This window comes from Zonotrichia leucophrys, chromosome 17 (genome assembly GCF_028769735.1).
Source record: "Zonotrichia leucophrys gambelii isolate GWCS_2022_RI chromosome 17, RI_Zleu_2.0, whole genome shotgun sequence".
In the NCBI taxonomy this organism is placed as follows: domain Eukaryota; kingdom Metazoa; phylum Chordata; class Aves; order Passeriformes; family Passerellidae; genus Zonotrichia; species Zonotrichia leucophrys.
This window is the reverse complement of record NC_088186.1, coordinates 10,561,271-10,584,077: the sequence shown is the minus strand read 5'-3', so window position 1 is coordinate 10,584,077 and position 22,807 is coordinate 10,561,271. Positions and strand designations below refer to the sequence as shown.

General features: G+C 50.6%; 1 protein-coding gene across 3 annotated transcripts in view; it reads right to left on the bottom strand.

Moving 5' to 3' along the window:
• ZNF618 (zinc finger protein 618) overlaps positions 1 to 22,807 on the bottom strand; it is a 149,844-nt gene that overhangs the window by 73,499 nt on the left and 53,538 nt on the right. For all 3 annotated transcript variants that reach the window (XM_064727377.1, XM_064727378.1, XM_064727379.1), the window contains exon 2: positions 10,894 to 10,937. In XM_064727377.1, coding sequence (XP_064583447.1) covers positions 10,894 to 10,937 — 44 coding nt within the window. The remainder of the gene's footprint in view (positions 1 to 10,893; positions 10,938 to 22,807) is intronic.

The window sequence follows — 22,807 nt, the reverse complement described above, 5'->3', positions numbered from 1 at the left end:
TGCATCAGCCCTTGCAAGCCCATGATGCTGCACTTGCTCAGTGTTGTGCTGAATTTTTACCTCCCCTGCTACTGAGCAGCACAAAGAACCTCCACTTGGAGATGAGGATAAAGCAGCAGGAGATCTGGGACATTCTTGTTCTCCAGAAATTCCCCAAGAGACACAGGGGGGAGAGGGAACATCCTGCCTGGGGGAGGGAAGACATCAGGCCTGGTTCTGCCACTCCTGTGCCATGGCAGCTCTTCTGGAGCTGACGCACAACTGCTGGGAAGGCTCAGAAAGGGGATGAGCAACACCAGGAGTGAATTTTCAGTTTTGCAGCTCCCAAGGCTCCAAGCAGGTGTCACAGGTTTGGGTGAGGGCACGGAGGGAAAAGAACTCAAAGCTTTCAGGGTGTCAGGTAAGTTCAGTGTCAGTCCTGGGGGCAGAAGGACTCCCCAGTGTGACCCAGGCAGTGCCCACGTCCCTGTGCCCACACAGAGACCTGTGCCAGCTGCCAGATCCCTGCAGGGCACTGCTGGGGCCACACTGGGACCAGTGATGGCCAGAGCCTCCACTTGGTGGAGACAGCAGCGCACAGGAGCCAAGGGAGAACCTGCCAGAGTCACCTCCCACTGCCAGGTCCCCAGGCCACCCTCTCCTGGTGGCTCTGAGCTCCGTCCCCAGCCTCATGCCACCACCCTTCTGCAGGAAACAATGCAGGTTTAGTGTTCAGTGTGGCCTTCCACCTCCCTCTGCAGGTCCAACCTGCATTCAAACATCCATGGGCTGCTGTTCCCTGGGAAGAGAATATTCCTGCTCTCCAAACACAGCACAAAAACTGCTTGGAGCCATCAGAGGAGCAGAGTGCCCAGGCAGAGCTGGCTTAAACCCCATCTCCTTCCACAGGGGGATCTAACTTCTTCTCCAGGGCTTTGCCCCTTCCTGGGAAATACCAACCTCCTTCACTGTTCCATGCCCTGTTTTTACTGAGCTGTGGGCCCTGGCAATCCAAGAGGCTCTTCCATGCTGAGGAGAGGAGGCAGAAGCCTTGGGATCCCAGTGCTCACTCCGTGCCTGGCTGCTCCTACAGGTGAGGTCCTGTTCCACTTCCCAGAACAGACTCTGTGATTTCCAACATGAAAGAGGCAAACAGACATTGCACTTGCATGTATCACTGCTCTCACTAAGTAGGCCACACAGCCAATTACTGTAATACCAGCTCTGCCATCTCACAATGCTCATTTCAACATTGCTGCCTGCTTTGATCATCAGACTTTCATCTTCCGATGACGTTACGGCCACTTTCATGTCAGACACAAGTGTGTGAAGGCAGGAGAGATTTCAGAATGCCTTAATGAAGCCTCAGCATGAGGAACTGGAAAGGCAGGGGTAAAAGTGGGTTCTTGGACCCATTTGGGTACAGCTTCCTTGGCCCTACACTGTGGCAGCTCCTGAAGGCCTCAGGCTTTGGCAGAGCTCAATGATGCAACACAAGAACGTGGGCCAGAGCAGCTCTGGGTGTGAAGCCTCACCAGCATCAACACAGGGAGCAACATGAGGGCAGTACCATGAGGGCAATGCCAGGAGGGCAGTGCCAGGAGGGCAATGCCAGGAGGGCAATGCCAGGAGTTCCTCCCAAGGGAAGCACAGAAAGGAAAGGCTGGGTGCTGACACCAGTCCCCTCTGCACGGTGACACCAGCCACAGATCCAGCAGCCCCTTCCAGCTGATCTCCTGTGGCAGGAGGGGGAGAAGGGATGAAGGCTGCAGCGTGGGGCTGTGCTGGTCCCTGCAGGGTCTCCCTGGCTGTGATGAGCAGAACTGCAATGAGTGAAAGCAAACAGGGCCCGTCAGCTGCTGCAGCCACAAGGAGCTCGCGCTTGCAGTTTGCTGTTTCTGATCTGGAGTAGCATCCTCATAAATAATGAAAGTGACTAAAAGCTACTTAAAAAACACACACTCCTCCCTTCTGAAAGAATGAGAAAAAAACCCCAATTATAAAAGGACATTTCTTCCAGCTAGGAATAATTTGTCATGTAATTCTCTGAAGACAGCAACAGAAACATGCGTGCTCCGTGCTCCCTTTGAGTCATCTGTGATTGCACATGTACTCAGATGGCTTCTAATGAGGCTATTTTTACAGCACACATCCTGCTGAGATTTTGGGGAGGGGCAGAGTGAGATCAGTGAAGTATCAGTCTTCAACATCAGCTCCTCAAAAGGAGAGGAAAAGGAAACATGTGGAGGAGGATGCACCACTCTGAACCAACACCTACAAACAGCTCTCCTGCCCCAGCAGCGAATGTGGAGCATCTTTTGGTTTTTTCTAAACAACACTCAGGCTGGAAAACCCAGAGATCATTAGTGCCTTGATGATATCAATGATGGCCAGGGCTCTCTATGGTGGAAGCTGTCCCTGCTCATGGCAGGGCTGGAACAGGATGGGTCTTCAGGGTCCCCCCAGCCCAACCCATTCTGTGATTCCATGGTGACACCTTTGGCAGAGCACAGGGTGGGCCCAGGTAAACTGAAACACAGTTTGGGCACTCCTTGGAAGGCTCTTCTGGTCTGCAGCACCAAAGAGATTCAGTCAGGACCCCAAACCACTCATGGGCACCAAGCAATGGGCTCCTCTGCAGAGGCCAGCAGGACACCAGCACCAGTGGGATGTCCCAACTTGTCTTCTGGAAACCAATGTGCAGTTGGCTCATCCAAGGCTAAATCAAAAGGCCTCAGCTGTCAGAAAGTAAAGGAAGCAAAAAATGGGGGAAGCTGAAACTGGGCTCAATTTACAGATGTCTGCCATGGTTTTACAAGAACCAGAAGGTTCCTGTCATGACTGGAGCTATGGGAAGTGGAATAGACAGAACAGATGTAAATGAATTCTCATTTTACATGGAGATGATGAAAGAAGAGACAAGAAAAAGAAGGATGTAAGTTGAAAATCTGCTTGTCTGATAAATTAGCTGTGGTGGCCTTCCCACCCCTCTCCATGGGTCCCATCTGCTTCCTGGGGCAGCCCAGGGGTTGGGCCCTGTGCCTTACACCAGGAAGAGGTGGAGAAGATCAGGAAGCAGAGGAGCTGCCTGGTGTCCTTCACTGGGGACATCTTCTGCAGACAGCACCAGAAAATCTGACAACAAGATTTTCAAGTGCAGAGTTAAAAGACAGAAAAGCAGGAGCTGTTTTCCCAGCATTACAACTGAGCTCCTGACTCCTGGCTCCAGCCCCAGCTTCAGATGTTCCCTCACACCCTGAAAGGCAAAGACACCACCCCAAGCTCCTGTGTCACAGTGTCCAGAACTGCTCCTCTCCAGGAGACTCAACCCCCCCTCCCTGCCACAGCTCCCAGAGCCTCTGCCAAAGGCCCTCTGCAGCCTGAGCCTGCATCCTTCAGAGGGGATGTCCTGCTGCTGATGTGTGAGGGGCTGCAACAACCACCCCATCCCAGATTCCTCCTCTGAGGGATTATTTTCTGGAACAGGCACTGTACTTCCAGTGTAGACTGCTGCCTCTGGTCATTGGGAAAGGAGATTCTCTTACTGACAATCTCCCCTCCACAGGAGAAAACCTCCTCTGCTGTCTCTGAAGCAAACACTTCCTTAATGTACACCGTGTGCACACCAAAAATATCCCTTCTGATCCTTGACTCTTTCCATCTGGGAGTCTGTCCATATTCCAGAGCATGGATACCCAAGGGTGCCACCAGCACTGTGGGTGACACACAGAGCCATGTGCTGGTTCAAACTCCTGAAACCCAAATTTTCCCTTGGTCACAGAGGTGTTCATGGTCATCCATGTTCCACCAGGAGGTTTCAGTTCTCTTCACAATCTTCTCCAATTCCACTGTGAATTCCCAAAGTGTGCACTTTAATTCCGAAAGGTTCCAGGAAAACCTGCTCTCTCCTGTGCTGATGGTATTTTAGGCGATGGGAAGTCCCTCCCCCCTCAGCAGTACAGAAGACTTTGCTGAAGAACAGAAAAAAAGCAAAAGCTGGTCAGAGCTTCTGGGCATTTTCCACATGCAACCTGCTCTTGAGAACCTCAGGATTCACAGGCTCCAAGGTCCCTGCAAGGTCACACGTGCTCCTGTGATCTCTGTGCTGGTTCTGCCCATGGCCAGGAGCTGCATCCTTGTGCTTGGCTGGGTTCCTTCACGAGGCTGCTGGGTCCCCTACTGGCATCCACCACCCTGAACATGCTGCTCCCTCCCACTCTGACCAGGGATGAAGCTGCAGCTCCTGGAGGCTCTGAGGCCCTCGGGGACATGAGTTGGACCTGGGGACATCAAACTAACTGGGCACACAAAGGAAATCCCTGAGGCAGGAGAAGCAGCCCAAACCCTGCCCCTACCTGGGACATATTTACATCCTCTGCTTTCTCCCTCCAAAATAAACTGAAATCAGAACACGAGGCCATGTCCTTCTGCAGGCAGAAATGTGATAGTAGCTGCCATTCAGGCTTTCCTGGGAGAAACTTGCCCAATAAATACCAATATTATTTAGGAGTTCATAAATTTAAAGACATGAAGGTTTTGTAGAAGAGAGATGCCTCAGGGAAGTTCACCCCCTGCCTCTGAGGGCAGCCAGCACTTGAAAACAGAGGTAGCAGCTTTCAAAAACCCCAAAATACATAATGCAGCACTCGGTGGTGTGTGTGGTGTCAGTGCTCAAATCTAGGGAAAACAAACAAACAAAGCAGAATACTTAATTTTTGCAGCTATCTGGGTCTAGTAAAACACACAACCTTTCCTGACAGCAAACTCTGCTTCAGGAAGTCCAAGAGGAATTTAATCGTGCGTTCATTCCTCAAGGGACACTCGGCAGCCCCGAATCCTTCAGAGAAGGTAAACTCCAGCACCAATCAGCCTGCCTCTCCTCTGGAAATTAAACATTCAAATACAAACCAGAACAATAGTCAAGAGCCACAAAGAATTCCTAAGGTATTAGCAAAACAAATTCCCTTCAGTCCTTATTAGGAATATCTTGAGGATGGTTTGAAGAGGAAAGTCTAACCAAATATAAAAAAAATTTGGCTTATCCAACAAAAAACAACCGCGCGCTCTTTGCCAAAAGCAAAAGAATTCAGTCAGATAAAAACGGCGACACACAAATGATGCAGGTTAAAAACTGAATTTAAGATGATAATGGAATAGCTGCCAGCGTCTTTAAATTTTCAAGCGTGGAAATGTCAACAGAGACAAAGAAATTCAGGGAAAAACAAAGAGAATAGATTAAGGATTTATTTATATCAGTGAAAGAGCTCTGTGTTCCTTGACTAAGAAATAACTGAGGGGGTGAGAACTGAAATGGCCACAGGTCTCCAACATGCCATGAGGAGCGAGGGGGTGACCCAGGGATCTCCTGGTGGCTCAGCTCTCCTGAAGGCTTTAGAACTGCCACATCTGGTACTTTATGGCTCCAGAAAGGGACGTTTCTCCACCTCACACCACCCAAAGCTCTCCAGGACTGGGCAAACTGGTGTGGTTTACACAGAAAACACTCCTGTCCCTCGGAGCTGGGATGTGTCTGAGAGCTCACATCTCCTTGTACATGGACATTTGATCTTCTTTTGGGTTTCAAGGAAACCTGCCTGGGCTCCCTACAGCTTCTGTCCTGGTTGTTGTATAGAACTGAACTATCCACAGCTCTAGAACTGGCCAGAGGGCACTTCTGAGGGGTTTTGTGCTGGTTGGTTGGTTTGTTTCTTTTTGAAGATGGCTGGAGAGAGCCCTTTGGTGGGCACCAAGGCTTATTAAATTCCTTGCCTAATTAGTAAGAGTTTTCTCATTTTCTGATGCTGGATGAGTTGGAAGCTTCTTGGTGCTCTGGGACTGAAAATCCCACAGGTTGCCTCTTCAAGAAAGGGAAGACAATTCAAATAATTTTCTTTGGAAAAAATTCCTGGAAATACCCAGTCCAGGCCTGTCCCTCCACAGGGTGTAGAGTTTTCTCCCGAGCTTCAGAGGACCACAGCCTCAGGAATTGTCCTTCCCCAGTGCTGGGGGCCCAGAGCTGGAAGAGGAGACTGGAGGAAAGCTGGTGCCATCCCAGGGCACTCCCTTGGGTGACAGGAGCTGCTGGGGAGGATGTGTTCACACAGGACAGAGCAAGGAATGCAGGGAAGAGAGGGGAAGGTGCCACCAGAGAGGCTGGAGAAAGGTGAACTGAGAAGGAGCAAAGTGGGTGCAACCCTTTCTCAACAGCTTCTCTGCCACAGTGATTACAAGGGTCTTCAGGGTGAGAGAGAGACGAGAATGTTGACTTCATGTTCAGAAGGCTTGATTTATTATTTTATTATACATATTACATTATGACTGTACTAAAAAGAAATAGAAGGAAAAGTTCTCAGAAGGCTAGCTAAGCTAAGAATAGAAAACAATGAATAACAAAGGTCTGTGTCTCAGCAGAGAGCGAGACCCAGCTCTGCCATGAGTGGTCAGTAAATCCAAACATCCACAGGAGACCAATCACAGATGCACCTGTTGCATTCCACAGCAGCAAATAATCATTGTTTACACTTTGTTGCTGAAACCTCTCAGCTTCAGCAGGAAAAATCCTAACGAAAAGATTTTAATGAAAAGATGTCTGTGACACTTCTCCTCCCAGGGCTCCCCAGGAATGGTCCCAGCCCCAAGAGCTCCAGGAACATTTGGACACTGCTCCCAGGAATGCCCAGGGTGGGATGTTGGGGTGTCTGTGCAGGGACAGGCTCAGTGATCCTGGTGGATCCTTCCAGCTCAGGGATTGTGTGATTCCATGGGCATCACATCTTCTATGGCACAGACTGAAGCACTGAGACCCCTGAGGCACCACGGCTTGGTCTGAAGTACCTGGGAAAACTGCACCATGGCAGAGCTGGGAACCCCCAGGCCAACCCAAGGCACCCCTGGGAACTCCTGCCCTGCTCCAGCTGGGCCAGCACCCAGAGCCTGCTCTGGACCTGCAGCTTCCTGAGCCCTTGTGGGAGCTGCAGCCCAGCGCTGTCAGCACTGCCCTAAAGGAGAGGCAGCCCTGCCCTGGGTGCAGCTGCAGCCCTGGACTGCCCCAGCTCCAGGAGCAGAGCTCGGAGCTCCTCCACAGCTACATCTGTGCTGCCGAGAGCCCCGGGCTGAGCTCCCAGCTGGCTCCGATCCCTCCAAACAGATGCAGCTCCTAGAGCAGGGCCTGATTTATTCAGCAGGAGTCTCGCACATTAAGTGTAGTTAAGTCTGAAAACAAATCTAATGACTTTAAAATAAATAGCCAACAGAGGACTCCAAACTGAAATTCCTCCTTCCTCTGACACCCGCCATATAAACAATAATAATTATATAAAACCGTGTCTAACACATGACTACACAAGGCTCTGGTGACCAAGAAAAGCACACGCTGCTTGTCAGACATAATTGCACATTTGGTTTTTCAATTATTTCTTGTCAGGATCCAGAGCCCACCATCTGAACGCTGACATTAATTATTGGGAAGTTGTTAGTGCTCCAATAGTCCTATGGAGACTCCCAGTGCTCACCCTGAGCCCAGAGCTGCCAGTGCTGCTCCCACACTGCCCTCCTGTCCCACCAAGCCTGGGACTGTCACACACCACACAGGACACCCGCCCTGTGCACAAGGGGCTTCAGAAGAAGCTTAAAGCAAGTCTCCAGTGGACACCAGCAAGGAACTGATCCCCGCCATGTGCTCACCCACAGGATGGGACCAGACCATGTCCAGCACTGGGGCCTCCAACACAAGACCTGGAGCTGCTGGATGAGTCCAGAGGAGGCCATGGAGCTGCTCCAAGGGATGGAGCCTCTGCTCTGGAGCCAGGCTGGCAGAGCTGGGGGTGCTCACCTGGAGAGGAGAAGCTCCAGGGAGAGCTCAGAGCCCCTGCCAGGGCCTGAAGGGGCTCCAGGAGAGCTGCAGAGGGACTGGGGACAGGGGATGGAGGGACAGGACACAGGGAATGGCTCCCACTGCCAGAGGGCAGGGCTGGATGGGATATTGGGAATTGGGAATTGTTCCCTGGCAGGGTGGGCAGGCCCTGGCACAGGGTGCCCAGAGCAGCTGTGGCTGCCCCTGGATCCCTGGCAGTGCCCAAGGCCAGGCTGGGCAGGGCTGGGAGCAGCCTGGGACAGTGGGAGGTGTCCCTGCCATGGCAGGGCTGGCACTGGATGATCCCTAAGGTCCCTCCTAACCCAAGGCAGTGTGGGATCCTGTGAATCCAGCCCCTGTCACCCCTGTCACCATGTTCCTGCTGATTCCATTCCCAGCCCCTCTGAGCAGCTCCTGCCATCACACTCCCATCACATTGCTGCCCATCATGCAGGAAAACATCCTGCCTTTTACTGGCTTTTAATTTGCTGCTTTTTAATTTTGTTGACTGTCTCTTTTTTCCTTGCAAAAGGAAGAAAGAAGCCTCTGATCTACCTTTTCTGGAGTGTTCAAAAACAAGCACAGCTTTGTCAGGTTGTCTCTTAGTTGTCATCTTCCCCAAGGCAAGCAGCCATCTCTCTTCTGGCTGCCTTCTAGGAAGAGGGCTTTTTGTGCTCCTAAGAATTGTCTTCACCTTTTAAAATCTCCCATTGCTGAGCACTCAGTGAGGGGCAGCAAGCACACAGGAGTCAATGGGGGAGGAGAACAGGGAGTGCTCTCTGCCACCAGGAGCTGCCAGCTGCACACCCTGGCCCCTGCTCTTCCAAAGGCAGCAACAGGCCTGGGGCTGGGGGTGAGGGGAGCACAAACCCCTGGGCCTCCAGAGCTTCCAGGCTTTGCTTGAAACAGAATAAAATCAATTCACTGCAGTAAAAAAAGAAAAATAGGATTGACCCAATATCACAGTCATCACCTTAGAGCAAGCCTGCTACTGTGAAAAAAAAAATATTGCAGGAAGATAAAATCCAGGAAACTTATATTATATTATATTAATTACATTAGACTATATTATATTATACTATATTCTATTATATATTATTTTTGCTTGTATTTTTACTGATACAAATTAATTGCTAAAAGCTTCCTCGATAGTTTGCAATTAGTGAGGGTTTTAAGCAGCAATGGCTTTGAGAAACATCCATCTTGTGTCTCCATCCACTGATGACCTCACAGATTCAGTCAGAGCCACATTTCCACCTTCAATCACTGACACAGCTTTCTTGAAATATTACATTTTGATTCTGTTTTATTATTTTTAAATGGACTTGGTCATTCTCCATTTTTTGATCACGTTTTGTTCAGTCAGGTAGATGACAAAGTGGGTTTTGTTTCACCTTTTCTACAAGGAAAAAAGCAACAGCCAGCCTCACACTCCTCTGGACACACAAAGGAACAGGGAGGGAAGTTCTCCCACCTCGCCTGGAGCTCCATCCCTGCCCTGGAAAGGGCCATTGCTCACTCCTGGGAGGATGTTCAGCCCCAAGGGCAGCCCAGGCAGGTGGGATGGACACCCCAAAGGTGAGATGGATACTCCAGAGGTGAGATGGACACCCCAAAGGTGAGATGGACTCCCCAAAGGTGACATAGACACTCCAGAGGTGAAATGGACACTCCAAAGGTGAGATGGATACTCCAAAGGTGAGATGGACATGGACACCCCAAAGGTAAGATGGGCCCTCCAAAGATGAGATGGACACTGCAAAAATGAGATGGATGCCCCAAAGGTGACACAGACACCCCAAAGGTGACATGGACACCCCAAAGTTGAGATGGACACTCCAAAGGTGAGATGGATACTCCAAAGGTGAGATGGACATGGACACCCCAAAGGTAAGATGGGCCCTCCAAAGATGAGATGGACACTGCAAAAATGAGATGGATGCCCCAAAGGTGACACGGACACCCCAAAGGTGACATGGACCCTCCAAAGGTCAGCTCCCACATGGAGGATGCACTTGCCCACCTGCTGTGGGAAACCCTCCAGTGAGAGCTGCAAAACTGAATTAAAGATTGGAATAAAGAATCCAGGGGAAGGAAGTGATGCCTGGCTCCTCTCCCCTTGCTCCTCAGCTTGTGCTTTCTTTCCAAGACTTCCTTCAGGCTGACTCTCAGTGAGCCAGCACTGCTGGGCCACAGGGGAGCCACCCCAAAGTGAGACAGAGAAGTCTCCTGTGACAGACACCCAGTGTTCCTCTCTGCCCAGCTCAGGGGCACCCCAGACGTGTTCAATGCCAAGCAGTGCCAACTGGACAAAAAGCTGCCAGGAATGAGGGGATTGTGTCCTGAAATGCCATTGGCAGAGCTGGGGCACTGGGCAGGGACCAGCCAGCATGGTGGGACCATCAGACCCAGCAGGGGCTGCACGGTCAGCAGGGGGAGGCAGGGAGGGCATCAGCACCACAGCGGTTCCCAGATCTCTCTGGATGTGCTTTCACACAGCAGGATCAGTTTTATCTAAGGAATGAAACTTTCACAGGGCTTTCAGGGCCCTGGAGGGACAGGAGGAGTCCCCATCCCTGGGTGTGTTTAACAAAGCCTGGATGTGGCACTGGGTGCCAGGGTTGAGTTGAGGTGTTGGGGCTGGGATGGACTCGATGATCCTGAAGGTCTCTTCCAACCCAGTGACTCTGTGAGGCCACAGCCCAGGGCAGACCCACCTCAGCGTGTCCCTCTCCAGAGTGGGAGCAGCAGAGACATCTCTCAGTGGGACCACAGGGGAAGGGGGTGGTGGGACACCTCTGTCCTCTCCTTCTGAAGGACAGAAGGGTCTGCCCAGCCCAAGGGGGCACTCAGCTGGAACTCCCCACAGCACACACAAACCACCTCTGCTTTCAGTCCCCAGTGCCAGGATGAGGCCAGCCTCCCACACCATCCTTCCAGCCATATCCAGAGAGGGCTGCATGGACACAGCTCTGACACCCATCCCACCTTTGGCCACCCCATCTCCAGGGTGGAGAGCACAACTGAGCAGAGCTGACCCACCCAGCACATCCCAGCCCTACCTGCTGGAAGAGCTCCTCCGCCCGCTGCTGTTGCTCTCCTCGGCCTAGGAGATGAAAACAGAAGAGCTGGTTAGGTTCAGAAGGATGAGGCTGCTCTCCAGCCCAAACCTGGGGTACCCCAGAGCTGCACACACACCCCAGGCCCAGCTCTGAGCAGGCTCTGAGCCTCCCCAGCCCATCCCCACCAAGTCTCCAGCAGTGATCCCTGGCATGCAGAGCCAGGTGGGAAATCAGGAATGGCCAAATTGTCCCAATGCCATGCAGGAATGGCCCCTCCAGGCCCAACACCTCCCCTCATTAGCCCTGTGCCCTAATTAGCCCCTGCAGGCCCTGGCAGGGCTGAGCAGGGAGGGCCCAGGGTCTCCTCTTGCTCCTTTCCCAGCTCACTGATGAGAGCCTTCCTTGGAAAGACAATATTATTCCAATCCCAGAAATTTTATTTCTGAATTTGTGCAAATACAAGTTAAAAGATATTAGCTGCATTTCACATTTTGTGCAAATGGCAGAAACAGGCAATTCATGTGCAGCAGGATGGGGGCCAGCCAACGATTTCGATAAAATAAACCCTTTTTTAATTTAAATGCTAATGCACTGAATTAAAATTTAATAACTGAGGAAATTGAAAAGCCGAGCAGGAATATTGGAAATAAATCCAAGCAGAAACAGCTGAAATTAAAAATTCTAGAGAGTGGGAGGATAGCAGCTAAGCTGTCTTATATGATTACATTTTTTTTATATTTTTTTTTTTCAGAACGAAGGGGGGAAGGAAAAAAATCCTATCTTTGGCTGGCTGTAGGGCAGTAAATCGAGAGTGCTGTGATTTATTGCTCAATTTTCCTGAGGGAAAAAGGCTTTCTTTCATGCTGAAATATTTCATAAATTTCAAGCCAGCATAAATTCTTAATTTAAAAGTTATGGAGGTCACATTTAGTGCACTGGTGCAATTCTGAAATCTTAAAGGAATAGCAACAAAAAAAAATTGCAATTTGGTTTTATTTTTTTTAATTCTTCATGTAAAATTTTCTTCAAAGGGATTGTCCAAGTTACACAAAGCAGAAACGCAACCTGGTTTCTGAAGGGATATAAAATCCACTGGAAATGAAGAGATAAAAATCTAATTCAATTACAAAAAGGTATTTTGTTATGATGATTATGATGATGATGATTATTATTATTATTATTATTATTGTGAGCCACTTGAGGAATTTCTGTTAAAAAATTTCTTCTCTCCATTGCCTGGGAAAAGCCAGAAGGGAGGAGCTGACAATGTAATTGCTTCTGTTAGATCTCCAATCTTTTGTGAGCACTGATATGTTCATTTGTTATACAGCTGTTCAGCTACAGAAAGGATGTCAGAGCACCCATAATTCAAAGCAATCAATCAAAAATTAATGATTTGTCATGCTTACACAATGGAAAAAAAAAGGAAAAAAAAAAGCTTTATGGGTTCCTGCAACTGGTAGATTGCTCAAACCTTTGGGGCATTTTCTAGAAGATTAGATCTGTGTACAAGGAAAAGGGGGGAAAGGGGAAAAAGGAGATTTAATATAGAACCAGGGCAGAAACCTTGTTGGGGTGCTGGGGATCCCAGAGATGGGAATCTCACAATTCCTGCCTGTACAAAGGGGTTTGTGCACAACCCAAGCTCACACAAGCCAAGAGCCACATCTTGGATCACAGGGACCTTGTGAGGCTCCTGCCATGAGAATTCCATGGGAAAAGCACCTACTGAATCATGGAACCATGGAATATCCAGAGCTGGAAGGATATTCTGAGCCATGAGGGTGATGGAAGCCAGCCCTGGCCCTGCAGACACCCCAACAATCCCTAGTGCTGGGGAGTTTCCTTATTTTGAAAGAAAAAATGAGGAAAAAAGGGAACCACAGCAGGTAAGGGCTCTCATCTCAATGGCTTCACCAGGCAGGTTGCTCCTGGAGATGATCCATTAGACAAAAACACCAAACTAAGCCTGAATGAGATCAGATCAAGCTGCCTTAAATGTTTCTGGATGCTGAAATAAACAAATCCACAGAATCCCAGACTGCTTTGGGGTGGGAGGGACCTTAAATCCCTTCCCACCCCTGCCATGGCAGGGACACCTCCCACTGTCCCAGGTGCTCCCAGCCCTGCCCAGCCTGGCCTTGGGCACTGCCAGGGATCCAGGGGCAGCCACAGCTGCTCTGGGCACCCTGTGCCAGGGCCTGCCCACCCTCACAGGGAACAATTCCCAATTCCCAATATCCCATCCAGCCCTGCCCTCTGGCAGTGGGAGCCATTCCCTGGGTCCTGTCCCTCCATCCCCTGTCCCCAGTCCCTCTCCAGCTCTCCTGGAGCCCCTTCAGGCCCTGGCAGGGGCTCTGAGCTCTCCCTGGAGCTTCTCCTCTCCAGGTGAGCACCCTCAGCTCTCCCAGCCTGTTCCTTCAAAAATAAAATCCATTTAAACTAAAATATTCCACCTAAATTCTAAAAAGTGGCATTTGAGGAATAAAATACCAGAGGAATTGGAAGAGTGAAAGGCTGGAAATCACTGTTTAACCAGAATGTGCCAAAATGGGTCAGAGCAGCCCCAACAAAGCAACACCTTTGTGGAGGGGAACAGAAATCTCCTGTGCTCCTTTAGAATCTCCTGCACTCCCATTTTCCCAAAGAATTGATTTTGGTGATTTCCTAATTTCTGATTAAAAAAGGAGAGGAGCAGAATTTTCATCTGCTGATGCCAGGGAGGCCGGATGTGGGGTGCTGGAACAGGCTGGAGAATGACACACAATCTGCCCCATAAAATCATTTACAATTCAAAGTGTTACTCCCTGAAGTTGCTTTTCTACATATTGGGTGCGTTTAGGGGAGTTTTGTTTAACTAATGCTAATAAATATCCTTTAAATGAAAATGCACACAAGCAGAATGTGGTTTCAGGCCATATGCTCCTCAGCTCGAGTTGTAAGCAAAAAGTAAATCATGTGATAATTAAGAAATGTATCAGTCAACATCTCCTAACAGGATAACATGTCAAAAAATAGGAGACCAAGCAGATGTAAAACTGACCTGAGAAATCCATGTTTATCAAGAGGGCTACACTATATTGGGAAAAAACCCCAACATTTTAACAGTTACAGCAAAACTAAAAAATAAGTTAAAGCAATAAAAATGTGAGATGATATTTCAGACGATTTAAGCACAGGCTTTTTTGCCTGATCACTTAAATTCTGATTAGAAACAATCATTCCAATCCCTTGGAATTGCATCCATGCTTGGATCAGCTCCCATGGATGGGATGGGGGCACTGGGACACTCCCAAGCACTGCCACAGCCCTTCCAGGGGGAAAAGGGGCTCAATCCGTGCATTTATTTATTTATTCAGACACAGCCACCCCTGTGATTTGCCTCTGAACCCCATCCCAAAGGGAGAGGTCGCTGATTCTGCCTGGGGGTTGCAGAAGGAGCAGACCCCACTTGCCCCTCTCCCACAGCACCTTCCCTCTGCAGAGGGAAAAGGGCAGAGTTGTTTGTTTACCTGAGGAAAAAAAAAAGGAAAAAAACCCAAAACCCCCACCCTGCTTCCCCCAAATGCCTTCCCAGGGACAGCCGAGTAATTTTTGTCCAAACACAAACCACAGATTCAATTTTGGAAGGAGCCAGCAGCACCCAGCATGGAAAATTTCACCCCAAATAATTAAAATTTGGCAAAGGAGAAGCAACTGAAAACAGGTCTGACACAGGAATGTGCCATAAAAATAACTGCAGGCCTGCTACCTGTGCTGTCTGGGGTTATTAACTTCAGAGCCACAGAAAATGCAGGAAGTGCTTTTTTTTTTTTTCCCTTTTTTCTCTTCTTTAAACAAAGGGCAAGACACCGGCAGTTTCCTATTTAATTTTTATTAAATAGGAGGAGGAAAAACAGCAGAGCAGCTCCACATCACACCAAAACATCTGCAGAGCACAAGGACCCATAAATGTGCCCGTGCCCCTTTTTAATCTGGATTTTGGCTCCCTCCTGCAGCACAGAGGATGCTGAGGAACCCCAAAGAGGGAAACAAGGCTGAGCCAGGGCTGGCCCAGGCAGAGCCGTGCTCCCAGAACCATGGGATCCTTGGGGTTGGAAAAGCCCTCTGAGATCAGAGTCCAGCTATTCCCCAGCACTGCCAAGGGCAGCACTAACCCCACATCCACACTGGAACCTTCCCTGTCCCCACGTGCCACATCCACACTGGGACCTTCCCCTGTCCCCATGTGCCACATCCACACTGGAACCTTCCCTGTCCCCAAGTGCCACATCCACACTGGAACATCTCCCTGTCCCCATGTGCCACATCCACACTGGAACCTTCCCCTGTCCCCACGTGCCACATCCACACTGGAACCTTTCCCTGTCCCCATGTGCCACATCCACACTGGAACCTTCCCTGTCCCCATGTGCCACATCCACACTGGGACCTTTCCCTCTCCCCATGTGCCACATCCACACTGGAACCTTCCCTGTCCCCAAGTGCCACATCCACACTGGAACATCTTCCTGTCCCCATGTGCCACATTCACACTGGAACCTTTCCCTGTCCCCACGTGCCACATCCACACTGGAACCTTCCCCTGTCCCCATGTGCCACATCCACACTGGAACCTTCCCCTGTCCCCACGTGCCACATCCACACTGGGACATTTCCAGGGACAGTGACTCCACCACTGCCCCACGCAGCTGTTCCCATGCCTGACCACCCCATTTCATGAGGAAATTCTTCCTAATATCAAACCTACACCTTCTCTAGAGCAATGTTTCTTCTGGTTCTCAGAGCCAGGGCAGCCCCTGCCTGAGGGACAAAGATCTCCTCTGCCTTAGGCTGCTGTGGCTCACCCCCTCCTCATCCTTTGCCTTTGCCAATCCATCAGGGCAGCCTCCAAAAGGGATGAATTTTCCACTCGGGAACAAGACAGTTCTTGGAGCTGGAGGAATGTGCTGCCTATTTCCTCAGCTGCAGCTTCCCCTCAAGAAACAACCAAAATAATAATAATAATTAAAAAATATCTGCAAGGAGGAAATGGGAGCTCTCCCGGAGGCATCTGCCCGGTCCCACAGCTGAGCCAAGCCCCAGAGTGAGGGTTCCCCAACCCCCAAAATCCACTGTGGGGTCTGCAGCCCCCCCATGCTGGCCATGGGGCAACACCTGGGGTGGGGACACTGGTGGCAGCCTCAGAGTCAGAATTCCTTGGGAGCAGCCAGGGGAATCTCAGCCTTGTGCTCAGCTGCAGCCTTGTCCTGGGAAAAGCCAGCGCTGTTCCCTGTTCCACCACGAGAGCCCAGCAGGAAACAGCAACATCTGAAAGTTCTGGACCCCTCTGAGATGAGCCCATGGAGGGTTTGCTGCTTGAGGGCAGCAGAAGGCAAAGGCAGAGACTCCCATGGCAAGCACTGAGGCTTTGCTGCCAGAGCCAGGGGACATCTGGAACAGGATGGTCCCAAATACCCAGGGACATCCCTGTGTGACTGCTGCCCACACCTGGGCTCCAGCACAGCTCCAAGGGCCATCCCTGTGTGACTGCTGCCCACACCTGAGCTCCAGGGACCATCCCTGTGTGACTGGTGCCCACACCTAGGCTGTAGAACAGCTCCAGGGACCATCCCTGTGTGACTGGTGCCCATACCTGGGCTCCAGCACAGCTCCAGGAGGGTCTGCAGTGCCAGAGGAAGGTGCTCACTACTCCTGGCTATGCCCATCACTTAGACCAAGCTTCAGAAGAGTAAAAATCCATGGGATGCTACAGAAGAGTTGCTGTGAGACCTCCAGGCAAGTCCATCCATGGAAGGCACCAAGGTGACTGTGACCTGCAGGGACACAATCTGTCCCCAGCACCCCGGTGGTGACACACAGAGCATCCCAGTGCTGGAGCCTGGGGACACGGGGAGCCCGGCACGTCCCACGTGGTGCCTCTGACATTTTGTGTCTGGGGAGTGTCTGAGCACACCAAAATCCAGGTTTGGACTGAGGTTTCTGAGCATCCACCTCACCCCTATGAGCAGCTCCACCACATGCAAACAAACAGCTGCTGGAGATGTGGCTGAGGCTGAAACAAATCAGAGCAGGTTCTGGCTGGGAGCACAGCTCAGCCCATGGCCCTGGCCACATCCTCCTCCTGTGGGTGGCCACCACCCCCAGGGGGACACGTGTCCAGGGGGACCCAGAGCCAGGGAACACCAGGGAACACCACAGAGCTGTGGCACTGCAGGATCAGCACTGGGCAGGGCCACCCAGCACCTTCCCCTGCAGCCCTGGGCAGGCACCCCAGGGTAGGCAGGGCTGGCCCCAGCCCCAGCTGGGCTGTGCAGTGCCCCTGCTGCAGTGCCATCCCTGTGCTAATTATCCCTGGGGATCATTAACAGCTGCTCCTGAAGCCACAAGGTGCCCCCAATTACTAATTAAAAAGAAACACTAATGACAAAGCCAGTGAGGGGGTGGATTAGCCCAACACAAAGGTCAGCTGGGAGCAGAGGGTTCCACTGGGGAAGCCAGGATGGGAATGATCCCCTCTGCTCTGGCTGTGACACTTCAGACCCAGCCCAGGGGCCCTTGCTCTGGTGATTTCAATTCTCTTTGTATTGGCAGGAGAATTATTTTTCTTTTAAATTTTTCTTCTTGCTTTGCTTTGTTTTTCTGTTTTTGTTTTGGGTTTTGTTTTGTTTTGGTTTGGTTTTGGTTGGGTTTTTTTGTTTGGTCTTGCAAACTGGGTTCCCTCAGGCTTCTCCCCACATTCTGCTCTGGGACAGAACAAGTTGCACTGTGCATGTTAAAACTATAGGTAGGCAAACAATACTAATAAAAAATCACAAAGTCTAGAAATTCTTCTCATTCAGCTTCACTGGATTTGCTTCTTGTCTACTGTTTATTATCTCCCCATTTTATAACCTTCATTTCCTACCCTGGGTGTGCTGCCTGCATCCACCTCATTTCTGAGCTGCCTCTGTAACCCAGAATTAAAAGGTCTTCTGGAGAGTTTTTAACAGAAAAGGTCAAATTTCTGCTGGAAAAGGGGCTGGAACTTGGGGGGAACACCAAAATCAGCAAGGCAGGGAAGAATCCCAGCAGGATGGCCTGGCCTGGGTGGGTGCTGAGCCCCAGGGAATGGCACAGTCCCACCCCAGAGCACCCAGGTGTCCCTGTCACCCACTCCCACACTCCAGAGAGCCCCAGAAAGGTTTAAGGGCTGTGAGCAGTCACCTCTGAGTCGAGGGAATATTCATATGAGTAATTTTATGAAATTGTTGAAAGTACTGGCAGAATTTGTGCTTTGAATTTCAGTTTTTCTCCCCTGGCAGCCCGGGGAGATTCAAGCAGCACATGCCAGCAGAAGTAAGCGAAGAAAGGGAACATTAAATAAATTTTAACCTAAAACTACAAATGTTTAAACCAGTATTAAAAAGCTTCAACCTCGTGTACTTTTGTTTTTCCCTGCAACAGTCATGAAATTAAAATTATGAATAAATCAATGCAGCAAATTGGTCTGGATTTAAAGAGTTACTCCTTGATTATAAGCAACTGAAAAGTAATCAAAATATTTTTTCCATCTCCTGTTGCTCAGTGCTCTCCTTACTCTGTTCTTTATGAGAAAAATAATCAAATTGAGGGTGAAGAGGAGAAAAGGCATTACTGATTACTCTGAACTCTCATATTATAAAAGCTGGAAAATAAGAGTGACCGGGCAAAACAACAGAATTATGTGCATTGAGCAGTTGTTTACAGATGGTATGAGTTTCCCAGCTAAAGAAACAGCTGGAAATATTTTTAAAGAATAAATGTATATGGAATGAAACCTTGGGGGGGAGGAAGGTATTGTTGTTTTTAATTTGGGGGGAGAAAAAAGGGACGAAGGAGCCATGAGATAGCATTTCAGAAATCCACCCGTTTTTCCAGGCTTCCAATTTCACAGGAAACTCTCAGGAAATCAATTTTTTAAAAAATCCCGGGCACTTCTCCAAGCTGATAAAACAAACATATCTAGCAAGCTATGAATGCACATGGGGGGAAAATATTAAAATAGGACTTATTTATCCAGGGAATCCCAGTCTTGTTCATCACATTTTGTTTGCGAGTTCTGCACCTCCGGCCTCTGCCATGGAACATCTGACAGGGCTGTGAGGGCTCCACTGCACACAGGGACTGCCAGGAACCTTCCCCTGGCAGCTCCAGCCCTTCCCAGCTCCAGGATGAAGGGATGGGTGGGAAAGGGCTGGAAATTGGGTTTGGGGGAGCCACATCCCCAGCAGAGCGGGCTGGGAGCACAGGCACAGGCTCTGCCTGTGGCCAAGGTAGGGATTAGTTCTCCTCATTCCTCCCACCTTCCTGACACCCCACCTGGAGCTCTGTGCCCATCTCTGGGGGCCCTGCCACAGGGAAGTCCTGAATCCAGTCCAGAGGCCATCATGGAGCTGCTCCAGGGCTGGAGCCAGGCTGGGAGAGCTGGGGGTGCTCACCTGGAGAGGAGAAGCTCCAGGGAGAGCTCAGAGCCCCTGCCAGGGCCTGAAGGGGCTCCAGGAGAGCTGGAGAGGGACTGGGGACAAGGGATGGAGGGACAGGACCCAGGGAATGGCTCCCACTGCCAGAGGGCAGGGCTGGATGGGATATTGGGAATTGTTCCCTGTGAGGGTGGGCAGGCCCTGGCACAGGGTGCCCAGAGCAGCTGTGCTATAGTGAGGGTGTCCCCACAGGAGGTTGGAAGGAGGTGATCCCTAAGGTCCCTCCCAATCCAAAGCAGTCTGGGATTCAATTATTCCCTCAGCACAGCTCAGCTGAGGGGAGGCAGGCCAAGGAGCCCCCTTCTCTTCATGACCAGTTCCATGTACACAGAGTGAGTCTGGGCAGGGCAGGGCTGGGACGGGCAGGGCCCTCAGGCAGGGCTGGGGACGGGCAGAGCCCCCAGGCAGGGCTGGGACGGGCAGAGCCCTCAGGCAGGGCTGGGGATGGGCTGGGGACGGGCAGGGCCCCCTCAGGCAGGGCCCCCAGGCAGAGCCCTCAGGCAGGGCTGGGATAGGCAGAGCCCCCTCAGGCAGGGCTGGGATGGGCAGCGCCCCCTCAGGCAGGGCTGGGGATGGGCAGAGCCCCTCAGGCAGGGCTGGGATGGGCAGCGCCCCCTCAGGCAGGGCTGGGGATGGGCAGAGCCCTCAGGCAGGGCTGGGGACGGGCAGAGCCCCCAGGCAGGGCCCCCAGACAGAGCCCTCAGGCAGAGCTGGGGATGGGCAGGGCCCCCTCAGGCAGGGCTGGGGACGGGCAGAGCCCCCTCAGGCAGGGCTGGGGACGGGCAGGGCCCCCTCAGGCAGGGCTGGGGACGGGCAGAGCCCCCTCAGGCAGGGCTGGGGATGGGCAGAGCCCTCAGGCAGGGCTGGGGACGGGCAGAGCCCTCAGGCAGAGCTGGGGACGGGCAGGGCCCCCTCAGGCAGGGCTGGGGACGGGCAGAGCCCTCAGGCAGGGCTGGGGATGGGCAGGGGACAGGCAGAGCCCTCAGGCAGGGCTGGGGGAAGGGAGGTGGCAGCCCTGGAGCTCAGGGGGTTTTCCTGAGGTGCAGCCCAGCCAGGAGAGCCTGCAGCTCTCACAGAGGGGTGGCCAAAGCCCAGCACAGGCAAGGAGGACACAACCCAGAGCAGCCATGCCCTCAGCAGCTGACACACCTGGGAGCTGGACAAGTTCTGCCAGCAGCACTGCCCAGCACAGCCGAGCCCAGCTGGACCTTGAGCTCCTGCAGAGGCTCCAGTCCCTCTCCCTGAGCCTTACAAAGGATCCTGAGAAAAAGCCAGGCAAGCTTGTGTGTAGAAAATGCAGAGGCACCTCCCCTCTGCTCAGGGAAGTGCCCTGGGTGCTCCCAGCAGCACAGACACAGACACTGGGATGGGTCTCTGGGAACAGACCCAGCACAGGAGGAAAACTGAGAGCCTGCCCCAGGTGGTGCCCAGCTGATGCTCAGAGGGCAGGCACTGGGGACATGCCCATGGTGGATCTCAGAGCCACGAGGGGCTGCTGGCGAAGAAGCTTTGATAAGGTTGGGACTCTGCCCCTCAAACCTGCAGAGGCTGTGGAGTGTCCCCCAGGGAGCTGCTCCAGCTCCAAGCTCAGCCATTTGGGTGTCAGTGGGAGCCATGGCACACCTGGGCAGAATTGCACCTTTTGAGGTTGGTTTTATCTCTTTTTTTTGGTCAATTGTGAAGAACGCTTTAGGTCCCTCTGTAGCAAACAGCACTGCAGAGATGTGTTGCAAATGTTCAGCTTCAGTCTGAGGTAAGCAATGAAAATTTAAACACTTGAAAATTACAATTCAAGGCAGAAAATCTGATCTAGAATAGAAAAAGAAATGCATAATTTGATAAATATTGCAGTGAGAAGGTGTCAGGAACAGCACCATGAGGAGGTCCAGCTTCAGCCAAGGATCCCCTCCAGGGCTGGCACAGATCTCCTTCCAATGCTTGTGGGAAAGGCTTTGCATTTGCAAAACATCAATTTTAACCTTGTAAAATATAAATTTTATCCTAATTAAAAAAAAAATTCCTATGTAGCATTTATAGACAGCTGTGAGGTTGAAACTAAAACATTCTCCACTGGATGGGCAACTGTGGGACTTCACCTTCTCTCCCAGTTTTGTATGGCTGGTTTGTTGAAATAGCATGAAATGGTGGTAATTTTACTTTGGAAAGGGAAAAAAAAAAAGTCAAACCACATTGGTCTAAAAGTAAAAAAGGGGGAAGGCACACAAAGCTGGGTAATTTCTTCAAACTTAAAAAAGAGCAGTAATTACAGGGGGGAAATTCAGAAAGGGTTTAGTCTGCCCGGCTCCATCAAAAACCAAAAAAATAAGAAAAAAAACCAAGTAAAAAATAGTAAAAAGAGAAAAAAGAGATGGAAGGGGAGGAAATGAAGTTGGAGAAAAAGCAGGCTGAAAGTAGAATTCTTAGAAATTCTGCTTGCAAAATAACTCCCATCAGCCAACCACAAATCCTATAAATATCACCAGATCCACTTCCCGAGCAGATCTAAATCAACAAATAAACAAACAAACCTCCAAGATTTAAAAAAAGTTTGAAAAAAAAAAAAAAAAGAAATCTAAATAAAAACTACCAAAAACCCCAGTAAGGCCAAGCTGGTGTCTCCAGGGGAGGGTGGCTTTGCTGGCTTCCCAAGAATGATGGTGGTTTGGAAAGTAAAGAAGGAAAACAACATTTCCTGGTCCATTTGAGCTGTGAAAGCTGCAGCATCATCTCCCCCTGCCCAGACACCCCAAACACTGCCCCAGGCACAGGGATGGGACCCTCAGCCCTCCCCCAGAACCCTCCACACAAGCATGGCACTGGGAAGAGCAGGAGGTCACCAGGCACCATCGACCTGCACCTTCTCACTCCCAAATCTCCACCTCTGAGCAATTGTTTGGGCTAAGGAAAGGGATTTTCAAGCAGTTTGTGGGGGACAAACATCAGTGGGACCAACAAGGGTGACCTTCCACTCTCCATCATTCCTGGAGCTGAAACAAATGAGGGCACAGAGCTGCTGGGAAATTATTTCCAGCCCAAAGTGGAGCTGCAGTGAGATCATGGCATGGGTTGGTAGAATTTCTGCTGCACCATTCACACAGCAGAGTAAGACACTGATTTTAAAAAACTGGAAGTGACACAGTCCCTGACATTTAAAATTTTCTGATTCATACAGGCAAAATACATCCTATATGTATTTTTAAAGCAAGAACTGTAAGATGTGCTCAAAATCTAAATGAAGCACTTACAAGCCCCAGATTCTGTTTGACTTGAGCCTATGAAACCCAAATAGATATTCCTTATTTCCTGGGCAATAAAAAAAATTCAAATCAATTTATTTTTCTTCCGGCTCAGTCTGAAAAAGAATTTTTCAATTTTTCAGAGCTTCAGGAAAACCAAGAATATCAATTATTTGC